Source organism: Thermobia domestica, chromosome 1 (assembly GCF_964235325.1).
Source record: "Thermobia domestica chromosome 1, izTheDome1.hap1.1, whole genome shotgun sequence".
Classification (NCBI taxonomy): Eukaryota; Metazoa; Arthropoda; class Insecta; order Zygentoma; family Lepismatidae; genus Thermobia; species Thermobia domestica.
In genome coordinates this window covers 28,921,821-28,938,971 of record NC_137454.1, presented here as the reverse complement: position 1 = coordinate 28,938,971, position 17,151 = coordinate 28,921,821, and the positions used below count along the sequence as shown (strand labels likewise).

Below are 17,151 nucleotides of genomic sequence, written 5' to 3'. Positions count from 1 at the left end.
AGGTTACATAATACTTGTTCAAAGTTTCTATTGGTAGACCGTCTTCCTTGTTTCGGCCAGCCTTGGTTCCTCGTGTTCACATAGTTCTTTGCCCTGACGCGGGAGATCTGCCTGCTACTGTGAAGAACTGGAGCTGAATAAGAATGAGTTCTTGCTGAGTTGCAAGAAGACCGCACTGGTCATTCATGCTGCCACCTAGTGTCCGCTTCTGTAACCCAATTGACGATCTGCACGCGCAGAAGCAGACTTTAGTCTGCCGTCTACATTAATATATTCCCGAATACATAATCTTACTCTTGTAATAGCTTTCACGTTGTATAAGAGATTCTTCCAGATCTTTTTGGTGGTAGTGACGTAGGTAAGATGTTATATTTCTTACAAGTTTCGATAACCAGATAGGTTAGAGAGCTTCTCATCCATATAACCGGAAATTGGTTTCCATTTGGAGCGGAGAAGTGAATTGTATATATTTTTCACTGCTAAGTTATTTCTTTAATAATTTTTTTTTTAAATACCATGTACTTAAAGTTAAATTTTATTCGAATATTATTTGTTTTCTCTAAGAAAAGAGAATTCGAATTGATTTTAAATTGTGAAAACTAATGTTTCAGAAACCTCATGTCCGAAGCCGATGTCACCACTGAATGGGAGACTGACTTGTGAGACACCTACTGGGAAATTTGGATACAGAAATCTACCAGATGGCAGTGTGTGCAGATACGAATGCGACCAAGGCTATGAGATTTCTCATTCACAAAGACATCTTATAGTGACTCTCTGTTCTAATGGAGAATGGAACAGCACAATGGATCCCAGCTGTGAGAGTAAGTATTTTATTTCTATCTTTTATATATGTAAGAATGAAAATAACTATGTTTGTGACTTGATATCTTTTGAACTACCAAACCGATCTCCATCAAATTTTCAACATAGATGAGGTTCAGGCGTGGGATGGTTTTTATCATTTCACTTTGACGGTACATCTTGGGGGAGGGGGAAGATACATAAGAATGATAAAAAATGTCTGATATTAGTATCGAATCCATGGTTTTCGGGGTTGCTGAGACGAACAGTGACACTTTCGATGCCGTAAGATGAAACATATTCTCCCCGTATGAAGAACGGGCACTCTGCTAGTAGGAAATAAGTAAGGTAAAAAAATAAATATTTTGCAAAGATAATCATTTATTTGGATGAGAAGTGTTTAGCAATAAAGAAAGTTATAAGGTTAGACTTACTTAAATTGGCTCTTTCGTTCCGGTTTTTAACAAAAGAACACGTATGAGATATGAGGTTGATAAATTATTTTGCTTGTGACCTTGTATCTCACGTACATACGTTATACATTGATATAAAAATGGGTCTATATTCTGGATATACAGACGGTAATCAAAATAATGGAAATATCTAAAAAAAAAAAAAAAAAAATGCACCTTACCTGATTAATACGGTGTGAAACTATTGTAATGACCCGCACATAGATCTATTTATAAACAACCAACATGTGCTTATATTTATAACAACAACCACGTGCGTTCCTAATACGAATTACCACAGAGGTAAAGGACAGGGATATGTATAGCGTAACCAGTGATTGAACTAGGTTAGGAAAAGAAACAACACTGTGGTAACAGATGATATTTCCATAAGAAGGTGTTATTGAGGTAATTACTTATGTATTAAATTAACTGGGGAAGGCATGTATTTTATCTTTCTTTCCTTTTTCTTTTCTTTCTTACTCTTTTTTTTTTTTTTTTTATTTGTAAAGGATGCATTTCTGGAAGTAGGTACAGTTTGTACTTTGTCTGGCGGTACGCAATGCTACACAATACCGACACCTTTTTCTGAAGTTCCATTTTTAAAAAATGCTATTTCTCTAAGTTATTTCTTTAGTTTTGTATATACTGAGATATTTTAATATCACGTTTATGATATTTTAAACGAATTCTCTTACAGAATCACTGTGTCCAAAACCAATGGCACCTGCGAACGGAAGGTTGACATGTGAGGGCCCTGGTGGAAAGATAGGTGATGGAAACTTGTCCGATGGAAGCATATGTAGGTATGAATGTGATCAGGAATATACAATTCCAAAATCCTTGAAATACCTGGAAGTAATTATCTGTTCCCACGGTAATTGGAACAGCACTATGGACCCTAGCTGTGAAAGTAAGTATTAATTCATTTGAAAGTGCCAGAAATAGTTCATACTAATAGTAAGAGACAATATTTTTAATGATCAGCTTATTTTTTTTTAATTTAATTTAATCGAATTTAATAGATAGATAGATAGATACATATATACATACATAGATATAGGTATATATTTATATGAGATAAGAGAGTAATTTGACATTTATGTTCATCATTCAATTAAAGATTTTCCAAATACAAACATGGCTTTTGTACTTGAATATTAAACCTCACTATGTATCCGAAGTGCAGATAGAAAATTCATTACTTGCAGAAAATTATGAAAATTCAATTACACACGCTAGAAATGTATATCATAAGTCTTTCGCTATATACTTCATCAGATATGAAATCGAAGCAGCAAGGAGAAATTATCATCATCATCATCATCATAGGTATTCTGGCATTATTGGCAGGTCACTTGCGTCAGCTGAGAAACTTCCATGCTCCAAGGTCTTCAACTAACATCTTCGTTTTTATGTACGATTTTTTTGTTTTGATTACATCCATTAATTGTAGTCTCCTTCGCACCCTTCCTCTCTTTTCTGCCACTATACCCTCTAGCACGTCCCTCATGATACAGTTCCTCCTTATTCAATGTCCTAATCAATTTCTCTTCCTCTTCTTAATAATATCTAAAATTGTTCTCTTCTCCCGTACCATTTCTAACACTCTCATAATGTCCATGTTTCTGACCCGTACAATACTCCACACGAAACATTTTATGAGTCTTCTTCTTAACTCTTTATTCAAGGTCCCACAAAATAGTATTTTCTTCCTGCTAAAGTTTTCTTTCGTCATTCCTATCCTTGCTTTTATTTCACGTTCACATTTCATATCATTACTAATAATACTACCCAAGTATCGAAAACAAGTCACCTGTTCTATTTTCTCCCCCCAGACAGAAAATGCAAGTAGTTTACAGGCGCCTGTGAAACATGTATAAACAGGCTTTTTTTTTTCAGGCGCCTGTACATGCGCCTGAAAATGGAACACTTTTAAACGCATGAGACAGGTATCGATTTTTTTCACGATCATTGCATGTTCATTTCACGGAAACAGGTAGTATTCATGTTGATAGGGTTGCAACCTTGCAACGTGAAAAATCCGTGTAAACAACATGTAGAGAGTGGAAAGACATGTACGTAACCGGCATATTCCATGTAGTTGACATATACGTTACCTCATGAGAATCTGACGACAGCTGTTTTTCATTTGATAAAAATGTAATTGACATGTTAAATACATGTGAAATACAGGTGTTAGCGAATTAGTGGGCGTGTTAGCGGAATATACATGTAAAGTACTTCGCATTAAGCACTATACATGTGTCAGAACCTTGCATATGTGCATGGCAAACTGGAGACTTGGTGCCTGAATATTAGATGTTTCCTACACCTGTAACATTAATGATTCACTCCAATCAACCTTGGTCATTGCATGCACTTGTTTAACCCATTTATTGACAATCATGATCATTGCATTTTTCGTTTACTTGCACGTTGCCTGTACATTGCATATAGGTGGGTTCACACTTCGCATGCACACGGAGATAATACAGGCAATGTATTCAGTTGTAATTCCATGTATTATACATGTGTCAGGACCTTGCATAGCGAATGTCGAATTGGAGACTTGTGCCTGAATATTGAATGTCTCCTATGCCTATAACGTGAATGTTTAGCTCCAATCCACCTTGTTCACCACACGTATCTGTTTAATGCATTTATTGGCAATCATGATCATTGCATGTTCCCGTTCACCTGTACATTGCCTGTACACTACACGTAGGGGAGTTTCACACTTCGCATGTACACGAAAATGATAAATGTAAAATAACATTCTACATCATGCGTTTTCCATGCTATAAGCTAATACATGGTATTTACATGTAATGCAAATGTCATACATGTATATTACATGTTGATAAACAGCCACCTTCCTTGTACTTTTCATTCTTACTGTATTGCGAATGTTATCAACAATTTATTCAAGGTACTTTACATGCACATGTTCCCTCCATTTACTTGCATTTGAGTGACTATGTGTACATTGAATGTTCTCATTTTAATGTACAGGCTCTGTTCAATTCGTGTTTCCGTGCAAAATTTTCAACAGAAGTTTAATAATTTTTCGACATGCATATCACCTGAAGACAATGTGCCTGTAATATTTTCTTTACATGTGTTTTCGCCGAAACAGGCGCCTGTATAATGCCTGTCAAAATCTGACAGGCTTTTACAGGCAGTTCCATGTACAAAACATTGCATGTTTCCTCAAAAATATTCATAATAGCCCTCCTACTTCTATATTTGACTCCGACCGTCTTATTCCAATCACCATGGCTTTTGTCTTTCTCACATTTATTTTCATCCCTTATTCTTCACAGCTCTTTTTTTTAAAGTTTTCTAACATCTTATTTATTTTTTCTTCAGATTCCGCAACAAGCACCATATCATCTGCAAACCTAATCATTCTCCGTGAAATACCGTCTTCATTATGTAGGCTCTTTTTCATTATCTCTTCTAGATAGATATTAAATATTGATGGTAAGACAGCATCTCTGTCGAACTCCCCTTCCAATTGCACTCTCCTCTATCATTTTCTCCTCTATTCTAACAGGGAGAAAAGAAAAGAGAAATTAAAGAACAGGAAAAAAAGCCGAAAAGTGTTCATGTAAGCGCCATGTTGAAATTCATGCTCACGTTACATATTGAAATGAGTTACAGATAGACATTGTGTTAGAATGCAGGTTAAATGATAGTATTAACACGCTGAAAGCAAATGAATTTTAGTGGAGAAAGATAAAAGTAATGTGATGAACAGGTCGGTAACAGTGCACGAAAGCGAAGAAATAATAAGTCAAGAGAAAAATATGTTAAATATAAGGTACAAGGATTGAAAAATAAGAAGTTAATTAAGAATAAAAGATTGCTCAACATACCTCTGTATTCTGCATTCATTTTCTTTATATTAATGTATTATGTTAGTTGTTGCTGTAACCTTCAATCAACATCACTTCCTCGTATTAAGCTTGACTTGTTACATAAGCATTATCATCATTACATAACCATGTTACAACGTTAACTGACCTAACACACGTCTCCATAAAAACACTATCATATTTTAAAATGGTATTACATCGCTTTGGATAATCGTATCTAAATGAAATGGGCCACATTTGAAAGAAAAACTCAAATAATTTTTACTATACCTCATAGACATTGAATGTGGGTCCCACGAGTGGCGATGCAAGCATCAAGACGATATTTCCATTCACGTCACACATGTTGCAACATGTCTAATGAAATGGACTGGATGGCAGCACTGATACGAACTTGCACTTTTTGCAGGTTTTGAGGCAATGAGGGTACATATACATAATCCTTTAGGTAACCCCATACAAAGAAGTTACAGACCGTAACAGTGACTTCTTTTTATGAGGCGACCTCGGTCACTTGTAGAAGACACCATTTCCGGCACGTTCAATCCATCTTTCTGGAAGCCGCTCATTCCGATGTTCCCGAACATGTAAATGCCAGTGAAGAGGCTCCATCTTGTTGGAAAATAAAGTCATTGCCTTCTTCTTCTTTTCTTCTGCTTCCAATTGTGGATAGTGCCGTGTCGTGGGAAATCAACGCCCGGGACGAGAGTATACGACGCCCCCCCCCTCTCGTACATATGAGTGAGGCCGATAGATCAGCCGCGCGCGAAGCGCAAGAAAATTTTCAAAAATAAACCCTATTTTTCCTTGATTTTGAGCCCTTTTTCTATTTTTCCTTCCATTTTATATGTATCTATTGTTTTTCCTTCCGAATTTTTCACCCGCTTACTTCGGCGCCAGTGGCCATCGCCCCGCTCGTCCCCCCTCCTCCCCCACGGCACGGTACTGATTACACAAGTGTGCTCACCAACTAGTGAGCACAAAGTAAACATGAGTGAATTTACTTTTTATGTGATCCCGTTTGACCCCGTTCATTCATTATTAACATTGTTGTCCATTGTTGACATGCACAAAAATATTTGAGTTTTTCTTTCAAATGTGACCAATTTCATTTGAATACGATAATCCAAAGCGACGTAATACCACTTTAAATTATGGAAACGCTGTATATTAATATAGAGAAAAATTGAGGAAGGTTACAGTAGTATATTGAACAATCAATTACGTGCTACGTATCCTACAGCATCCATTCATAAGTTTTAATGAGGAAAGTATTGTTTTAAAAATATAATCAATCAATTTAAAAAACATATCAATTAGTCAATCTCATTAAGATAATTGACAAATCCTCATGAGTAGTTTTCTAATAAACTGACAAAAACTTTTTTCTTAACATAAAAATTAATGCTATATGAGAACTATACCATTAAGATGACCAAATACCAAATACCAATACCAAATTATACTCCATTAAGCCTTTCGTTACAGCAATTGCAAAACGAAATACTCTGTCATTATTATTATTATATAACATAAAATTATCAGTGTTGTTATACTTTAATTTTTGTTAATTTTGTAATATGTATGTAATATTAATCGAAAAATGTCAAGTACTGCAAGTGCTATAATAATCAGGCACAAGCAGGGAAACAAAATTACAAATTAACAAATAAAAAGTATGAAAATGTAATAATAATAATAATAATAATAATAATAATAATAATAATAATAATAATAATAATAATAATAATAATAATAATAATAATAAAATTTATTTTTTGCGGTAAGAACAACTGAAATACAGCATTGAATACTTTTGTTTTCTTTCTTTCTTTCTTGGCAGTAACTTGACATGATAATTTAGAAAGAGGATCTCATGGTGGATCATAGGAAATAGACATCTAGTGTAATTAATTAGCACCACAATGAATTTAATTCCTTTTATGCATTACTGACTTAAATACAACATAGATCAGCGTCATCAAGTTACTCCGTTTCAATAGACAATAAAATTCCCTGACAATGCATAACATTGAAATAAGTATTCGCTACTTATTTGCTTACTTCAAGTTTAACGCATCCCTTTTCAGCACTAGGACTATATGAGAAATGGATCTATCAAATCTCTTAACCTCACTAGGGTAATTGTTTCCAATGTATGTGTTCATTCATGTTTTATGTTTTACTTTATAGATCCACACAGAAATTCATGAAAAAACATACTCCTGTCTCTCTGCTTTCACTTTCTGTACCTTCAGGAATCTCTTTTAATCTGTGCTCTTGCATTCCCCAGTGCAGATGCACTTTAACAGGTCTTCTTCAAAACACCGACCAACTTGTGCTAGGTGGACAATAAAAAGCACTAATGCTATCTTAATAAAATTTAGCCACATGAGCGACAGTGAGTAAGGGGGGTTAGAAGCCACGCAGGACTCGCTGTTTCCTACCTTTATCACAGTTTACACAAAAACAACAAAAACAAGGTGGTAACTAAAAGGCACTAATGCTATCTTAAAAAAACATAGCCGAGCGAGCAAAAAGATTGGAAGCCCCGCAGGGCTCGTTGTTTTCCAGTTTTTTCACGATTTACACAAAAACAAAGTGGCCAATCTAATTAACAATCTAAATTATACTTACTTCTTGTTAAAGCCATAATCTTCCAGTGTACACCTACTACATCAGAGGATTTCAATGGTTCCGTTTCTTAACTCTTGCTTCTCGTATACCCTGATTGACGGTCATTCAGTTTATATACTATGCATTATGGCTGCCTTAACGTCAATGCTAGTGTACAGTGTTACAGTTCTTTTCAGTTGAACGCAAATTCGTGTTGGACACAAAAGCACAAACTACTTCGAAAGTGGCGGCGGTTGGACGTTAAAAGTGGGGGGGGGGGCAAGACATGATCTTAACAATTGTATATCAATGTTAGATTTCCTGCTTGTTTCTAGCAATGATTGATGAAAGGTTGCATAACTAATAGGATGCTATCTTTTTTCACTTAAAATGCCGTATATCGTATTTCTCTTTTATTAAGTAAATTCGTAAGAGCAATACAGGCAATACAGTATACAGCCCTTTATACTCTTAAACAACGAAAGTGTAAGAAGAGCTTTGATTCCTTGCTCATGAATATCTTACAATTCTGTCTGGAAAATTGTGTGATCAGATTATTTAATAACTGCAAAACTGCAATAACTGCAAATTTGCAAAACAAATAAATAGGAAGGATAATATTAATCATAGTAATGAATAATGATGCTTGTTTTGCAGAAGTTATATTAAAACTGGGAATTAATGAACAACTTATACTTCTAATTCCACACATGCTATTAAATGAACGTTTTTACTCTTAGAAAATAAAATATAGTAAGTACTGCAAGCATATGCTATGACATTTAAGGAAATATGCAATTGCAATATTAATTGCTTTGAATTGCAATTAAAACGCAATTCCTGTAGCTTTCTTAACTCCACGGGAAGACAGGTATCCAATGCGTACTCACGCAACTGCAAATATCATATGGCACCATGTTTTCCTATGAAACAGTAATACATACAATACCTTTACCAGGGTGCCCACATTCTTGTAAATAAGTGAAAGTCAGAGAAGTAAAAATGTGTCAGTTGAAGTCAGGAAAATGGCAGATTGGTCAGGGAAAGTCAGGGAAAAATCTATTTAGGTCAATTGTTCAATTACTGAATTTATGAAACAGGGTTGATTTCTTTGCTGTTACTGGATGCAAAATGTAGTGTTCTCTGATATAGTTGTTGAAACTAATTTTCTGCTAAAAACACATATCTAACTGCATCCTGGCATATTTGCTCAAAAGAATAGACGCTGTTCTAGAAGAATTGCATGGTGCCAAGAGGATATCTGAACAAGTGGCTGAGAACGCGAAAAAATATTATCTCCAGCTCACAGTAAAAGCTCAGACTGAAGAATTTAAAGAACACTCGAATGAATTCATAGCCAATGACAGAGATGGTATTGGACTTGATGAGTTTTTTTACTTAGTCTTAGGAAATGGGAAGAACTTCGTTGACTTATGGTCAGTTATGAAATTGTGTTTTATCTTTCACGGAAACGCATTTTTTGAAAGTGGTTTCACAATAAATAAAATTCTCATTGTTGACAACTTACAAGAAGAATCTCGGGTGGCTCAACGGATCATATATGATTCTGTGATGAGAATATGTGGATAATCAGGATTAATAATTACAAGAGGTGTGATAAATTCAGTGAGAAGTTCAATGAGACAATACCATGTGTATCTGGTAAAGAAAAGAGAAATAAATGCTGGAGACGAGAAGAGGAGAGAGAAACGGAAGATTCAGCAACAACTAAAGGAGCTGGAGGAAGAAGAAAAGAAAATTAAACTGCGGAGACAACAAGAAGAATATTCAGATCAATGAGAAGAAAACTATGCGAGAAAGGATGAAAACAAATTTTTAAATGTGTTGCATTTAACAACTGCACCATCAAAAGTATGTGTCTCTGTGTGTATTTTTTTAATAATCAGTAAAATCATGTATGAACTGTTTATTACTATAGGCAATATTATAATGCTGTGTAACTGGTATTATAATGAGTAAGCATATAATATGTATTTTTTTCATATCTTAAGTACACTGTATACTGCATACTTTCGTTTGTAACTTTACATTTTGTGTGATATGTAGGCCTAATCAATATCGGCCTAATGCACATGTTTGTAAATTTACATTCCTTTGGAAAGAAAATTGAAAAAAGAAAGAAACAAAAGCGGAAGAGAACAAGGCCAACTATGGAGAGTGTGGAGGCTGGAGTTTCTTTCTTTTTTCTATACTTTTGTGTTATTCAGGGGTTAGGGGAATCTGGAACTTTCGTCAGGGAAAAGTCAGAGATCTTTTCTCCAAATTGTGTGGACACCCTGTATACATTTCCAAATTAAATTATATAAATTAGGGCGTCTCTTCAAAAAAGTGGGGGGGCAACTGCCCCCTCTTGCCCCCCCTAATCGCCGCCCATGTACTTCGATTGCTTAAAAACTACTCTAATATAATATTCGTCGTAATTTATCATAAACATTTCTCAAACTATACATTCATCTGTAATTACCTTATGGGAGATTACGTGCATTTCAGGTTTGACTTCCATTTCTATATTTCCACGTAAATACGCATCTCAGAGGTAAGTGCACACCATATTTCCATTACTTATACACTACTCTATTAAAATAGTATTAGAAATATCTTCTGTAAAATTTTATAAATATATAGATCCGTATATTAAAACTGCATCCATTCATATATACTTAGTTATTCATTGCTTCGCTTTATTATTTTTCAGGAGCAGTTCCACCTGATCCTGTAGATTGTATTGATCGCACAGTAGAAATTTCAAACTCTGAACCCGTGCATCTTGATTTACCCCAGTTTTTCACGTACAGTGGTTCATCTCCTAAAGTAACCTGTGATATCAGTGAAATCAAAGAGCCAGGAAGAATTTTGCGAACTTGTGTAGCAGAGGATACAGAGCTTGGAACAACAACTACATGTCATTATCATATCAATGCACGAGGTATGTTTGTGTGTTCCCTAGGATCAAACTATTAACAATATATTAATAACTAGAAAAGCTATAATAATTTTTTTAAGCAAAATTACCTGCTTAAATAATAATGCTAAATAATAACCAATACTGATATATTTTAAAGTAAATTGATGTGCAATACTAAATAATAACCCATATTGATATTCTTTAAAAAAAATTGATGCGCAATACTAAATAATAACCAATGCTGATATTTTAAAGAGAATTGATGTGCAATACTAAATAATAACCAATGCTAATATTTTTTAAACTAAATTGATGTGAAATACTAAATAATAACCAATGCTGATATTTTTAAGTAAGTTGATGTGAAATACTAAATAATAACGAATGTTTTTTTTAATTATTATTATTTATTTATTTTGCAGCGGCTGCCCCGAGACCATTGTACCAAGCAGATTTACAATTTAATGTCACTTTGGACGATTGCTTTACATCATCTGTTGATAGGTTAATGGAATACATTAAGAATGCGTTGTTTAAGAAGAACAAAGCTTCGTGCGAAAAGATTGATTGTTCTGGCATTCAGTTCACTTGTACAAATGAAGGGTAAGTGTATAACGTGATAACCACACGAGTCATAATATAAAACAAGAGGAATGGAGAAGTATCACTAGTTAAATAGTAATTCTGAAACTTATTTTAATTCTATTTTTATTACAAAGTATAGTTTCCATTATTTTTTTATTTTTGTATCTATCCATAAACTAATGACTTAGTCATCATAAATTAATTTTTTAACAAATTATTTTAACATACACAAAAAGAAATGAAGAAATACGTTTACAAAGTTATCATGGTAATCATAATCAGTGGCGGCGATTGGACGTTAAAAATAGGGGGGGGGGGGGCAAGACATGATCTGAATATTTGTATATCAATGTTAGTTTCCCTGGTTATTTCTAACACTGTTTGACGAAAGGTTGTAAAACTAATAGGATACTATCTTTTTCGGTTAAAATACCGTATATCGCATTTCATATTTTATTAAGTAAATAGACAAGAGCAACGCCATTAGGTACTATCCCTTTGTACTCTTAAACAACGAAAGTGTAAGAAGAGATTTGATTCCTTGCTCATGAACATCTTAAAAGTTTGTCTGGAAAATTGTGTAATCAGATTATTTAATAACAAATTTACAAAACAAAAATAGAAAGAATAATATTAAACATAGTAATGAATAACGAGTCTTGTTTCGTAGAAGTTATATATTGAAACTGGGGATTAATGAACAACTTAATTTTTAATTCCACACACGCTACTAAATGCATGTTATTACTCTTAGAAAATGAAAGACACTAAATACTACAAGCATATGTTACGACATTTAAAGCAATATTTCCTTTTGCAGCTTCCCGAAATATGTTCGTTGCCATCAGGTGCAGTTTTCACTTTCTTGGAACACATTAAAACACAATACTTAGAATACTTCACACTCCAGCTATAGAAAATAATCCTAAAACCTATAATTGTGTTGAATTCACTAAATTTCATTGTATATACACTCGTGCACCCCTAAACACACCACTCACTCGTATATTACACTACAAAACAATGAAAAAGGTAGTTGTTTCTTATTACGCTCTTTCTAATCAATATTCCTTACTTTACAAAGAGAAGACATTTTAGGAACTGTCAGTTTATGTGCAATTAAAGAATACCTTGTGAATTTTTCTTTCTTTTCTTCGTAAGTTCTCTCAGTTTCAAAGCGGTTGACTATCGAGCCCTTGGAAGAAAGGGGTACAGAAGCAAACCCTGTTAAATCCATTTTCGAATTTTATCCATTTTCGAATTTCCTAGGAACAAAGAAAAAGTGACGCCCTCATGTTTTCAGAATTGGTGAACAACTTTTTTTTTTTTTTTTTAATTTTAGTGGTTGATTTCACTCATATGTATTAAATAGTGACCACTAAACAAAAAAACTGTTCAACAATTCTGAAACAAAAGGGCGTCACTTCTTCGTTTCCTGATAAAATTGAAAAATAGATTTAACAAGTTTTGCTTCTATATCCCTGAATGCTGGAATTGTTGTGCTCCAATAGGTCAATTTTTGGGTTATTTTCCGTGGCAATTAAAACACAATCCTTGTAGCTTTCTTAACTTCACAGGAAGACAACCAAATACGTACTCACGCAACGGCAAATATTATATGGCACCATTTTTTCCTATAAAACAGTAATAATACGAAAACTTTAACTTCCAAATGAAATTATATACATTAATGGGTTACTTCAAAAAAGTGGGGGGGGGCAACTGCCCCTCTTTGCCCCCCCTAATCGCCGCCCATGATCATAATAATAGGTATTCTGCCATTATTGGTAGGTCACTTGCCGCAAATGAGAAGCTTCTATGCTCCACGGTCTTCCGCTAACCTCTTCGTCTTTACGTACGATTTCTCTGTTTTGATTTCGTCTATTAATTCTAGTCTTGTTTGTCCCTTCCCTCTCTTTTATGCCACCATACTCACTAGTACGTTCCTCATGATACAGTTCCTTCTTAGCCAATGTCCCAACCAGTTTCTCTTCCTCTTCTTAATAATATCTAAAATTGTTCTTTTCTCCCTCACCATTTGTAACATCCTCTCATTCGTTTCTCGTTCGACCCAGCTAATTCTCTCAATTCTCCACACCCACATTTCGAAGGCTTCCAGTCGTTTTTCATCACTTTTGCGTAATGTCCATGTTTCCGCCCCATACAGTACAATACTCCACACGAAGCATTTTATCAATCTTATCCTCAACTTTATTCAAGGTTCCACAAAATAATATTTTCTTCTTCCTAAAGGCTTCTTTCGCCATTCCTATCCTTGCTTTTATTTCACATTCGCACTTCATATCATCACTAGTAATACTACCCAGCAGGTATCGAAAAGTAGTCACCTGTTCTATTTTCTTCCCTCGTACTTCTATAGTTGACACCGACCGCAAATGGTGATGGTAATCACAAAGCATATTTTGATGCCACTGTATTTTTATTGTGAAGTATAATTTCCGTAATTATATTAAAAATTTTTATTTAACATATATAACATAAGAAATGAAAAAAAAATGTGTTTAGACAATTATATTTCTTATTTGAATATTTATAACAAAAGAAATTTAAAAAACGTGTTTACATAATTTTCATAGTAATCGTAAAATATATGTTAATACGATTTTTATTGCGAAATACAATTTTCGTGAAGATACTTAATAATTATTCTTATTTACTGTATAAATTAGTGACTTATATTGCATATTTTTTTAAAAAAATGTCTATCATATAAGATAAGGGACGACTGAGATAAGATTCCAATGAAATACAATTGCCATGCACCAAAGTCCATTATAATACTAATTAAGTTTGTCATACAAACCATTATAATGACTAAATGATATGATTAACCTTATAATATCAATGTATTTATTTGGAAGTGGAACATTAGTCACATCAAGATGTCAGATGATTCCTATACTTATAATGACATTTAGGTTTCAAAAGATTAAAGAGAACCAGTCCCTTGAAGTGTACTACTTCTGGACTTCTAGTTCTGGCTTCTAAACTAAATGAGAATACAAATATTCGGATAAAAACTGAAGAAATGGTTCTTTTCCCACTTGAAGCCAAATCTCCCTTCATATACACCCTCTGTACAGGAAAGGGACAGACATTGAGTTTCAATCAATGAATTAAAAGAGTAAAGAAATTACCATCAAGAGCTAGCAATACTTTGAAGAAAGTTACACTAGAAAATGGTTGATTTTAATATAACAATAAAACAAAGAACCTTTTCTACAAAATCTTCTAACAGAGATATACTAACTAACATTATGGCCTATGAAATCCGGAGGTTCAATGCCGCGTTCACAAAAGCCCCCTATTGACTTCTATCCTTAGCCAACTGGATTCAGTTCCTACTTTGTATTCCTATTTCTGCGAGATCCATCCTGATATTATCGTCCCATCTGCACCTAGGACTTCCTAATGTTCGTTTTCAAATTACACTTTCAGTTAAACCTTTGAAAGCGTTCCTACTTTCTTCTATTCTGGCTACATGACCTGCTCACCTGAGCCTCCTAGACTTGATGACCCTAACAATGTTTCGTGAGCGATGTAAATTATAGAATTCCTCGTTATGAAGTTTCTGCCTTTCTCCATTCTTGTTTCTTTTGGGTCCGAATATTAGTCTTAGGATCTTGTTCTCAAATACTTTCAGAATCTTGTTTTGAAATACTTTCAGTCTACGTTCTTCCCTCAGAATAAGTGACCATGTTTCACAACCATACAGAACAACAGAGATATGCATAATTAACATATCTATCAGATACGTTAATTATATATATATATATTCCACTAGTTTTGATTGCTTTCTTCAAATTTTCTAAGAAATTTTGTTAAAATGATAAAATGATTTACTTACCAAAAATATTTCAAACTTAAAAAGAAAATGCATGTTTATAAATTAATTATGTCATATGTAATAGACTTGTTGAATATATTTGTCTCTATCGTAATATTTTCTAAGAAAAGCTCTTAATTTTATGGGTGCCTATAAAAAAGTACTTTTTCTCCATGTTAATATTTTTAGTTCTCTCAGAAATATTAGGCCTTCCATACACTATGAGATAAATTCTAGGAAATATCTTAGGATTTATCTTCGGAAAATGTTACGACATATCTAGTAAGAAATCCTACCCTTTTGTGCTATACACATGAAGATTTTTTTCTGTATGATCGAATGACGTTGCGAAATGTTGATCCATAGTACATTGCGGTAAAAAAAAAAAAAAAAAAAAAAAAGCGCCTTCAGTTGAAAAGCAATCGGTAATGCGGAAATGGCGTTAACAAACACTATGACAGCAAAAAGAAGAAAAAAATAGATGTTGGACAAAACCATGGCTGGCGCGAAAATTTTATTTTCGCCTTCTCTCACCTGATGTCATTTCAATGGAAATCTTAGGAAGTTTCTTTCCGAAATAGAGCATGCTCTAAACAAGAGAAATCTCATAGGATCGTTTAGAACATAGGAAACGACGTGCGACTTGATGCCATACACGTTGAGATTTTGACTCTGGGAAAAATCGCACGAGATTTCCTAGGATCTATCCTATCGTGTATAGCAGGCCTTACAGCCATTTATAGTAGGTCTTACTGCCTTCTATAGTGTTTATCAAGATGATCAACCTTGTACAGTTCATGTAAATATTTTTAAAAAATGAATAAAATTTCATGATATTTTATTATCGGTTAATAACTGTGAATACTGTTGTTTCGCTAAACAGATACTCATATATAACTATAATTATGAATTTAAATATAATAAATACTATGAATCAGTATGAACATGGTAAATATAATCTCAATCAGGAAATACATTTGAATTTTGCGGGTTTATATCTTTTAAAAGATAATAATCTTTATTTTAGCTAATAAATACCTTTCACTTATTATTATTATTATTATTATTATTATTATTATTATTATTATTATTATTATTATTATTATTATTATTATTATTATTATTATTATTAATTGAAAACAAGATATGGTGGTAAACTTTCTTTATATTTGGCAGTATCGTTCCATTTAATTGCTAAATTTTCTATTTCTAGTCGCGAAAATGTTTTGACTGCCTCTTGGACTCTTCGAGCGCCTATGATAGACGAAGATTTCTATGACCAGGATATTTCCCAAAGTGAATCAGTTATTGAAGATCTTCAAGTAAGTTTGTTTAATTTACTTATACTTTTTGTTTTTAAGACTTCCCTTCATCCTACGATGTAGATTAAAGGAAATGGCGGTGATTATGTATGATTACTGGAACGATTAACTGGGAGAAAATGGGAATAACTTTAAGAAACTCACGCGTATTAAGTTTATTCGCCGCAGAGAAACATGTCGCAATCTGATATCAAAGATTTCAGGAATATATTTTTCACTACTGAGCTACTATGGCTATTTAGATTCATTGTTTATAACTACTGCATACAATATTTTATTTCCTTCACCCATTTCTTCCTAAGTTTTCTTGTAATATTTTAACTTTGAATAAAATTATGAATTCGAAAAGTAGGCCGTTAAACACTTGTAAAATATCAAATAAACTAATTTGCTTTCAAGGTCTTTCATATAAGCAAAAATTTCGGGAGCTGAGACTTACGGTACGGCTTAGATTTCTAGACTGTAAGAAAAGTTCTGGAATTTCTAGTTACTGTTTACCGTTTAAAATATACGTATATGTATTGATAATAATAACAAAGTGTAATAATTTATGTAAATTTGACCGCCATTTTAGCAGCTGTTAGGAAGATCCTTACAAATGCTAAAAACGAAATTTTACTTCAAGTAAAAGTTAATATTTATTATTTTATGGTAACGTCAATCTGACTTATCAAAAACCTGTCAAAATTATAATTCATCAAAAATTCCACGTTCGTTT

At 33.4% G+C, this 17,151-nt stretch overlaps 1 protein-coding gene across 3 annotated transcripts in view; it reads left to right on the top strand.

Moving 5' to 3' along the window:
- LOC145684067 (uncharacterized) overlaps positions 1-17,151 on the top strand; it is a 457,866-nt gene that overhangs the window by 398,455 nt on the left and 42,260 nt on the right. For all 3 annotated transcript variants that reach the window (XM_081755919.1, XM_081755926.1, XM_081755936.1), the window contains 5 exons: positions 612-824; positions 1,957-2,169; positions 10,470-10,700; positions 11,102-11,282; positions 16,325-16,433. In XM_081755919.1, coding sequence (XP_081612045.1) covers positions 612-824; positions 1,957-2,169; positions 10,470-10,700; positions 11,102-11,282; positions 16,325-16,433 — 947 coding nt within the window. The remainder of the gene's footprint in view (positions 1-611; positions 825-1,956; positions 2,170-10,469; positions 10,701-11,101; positions 11,283-16,324; positions 16,434-17,151) is intronic.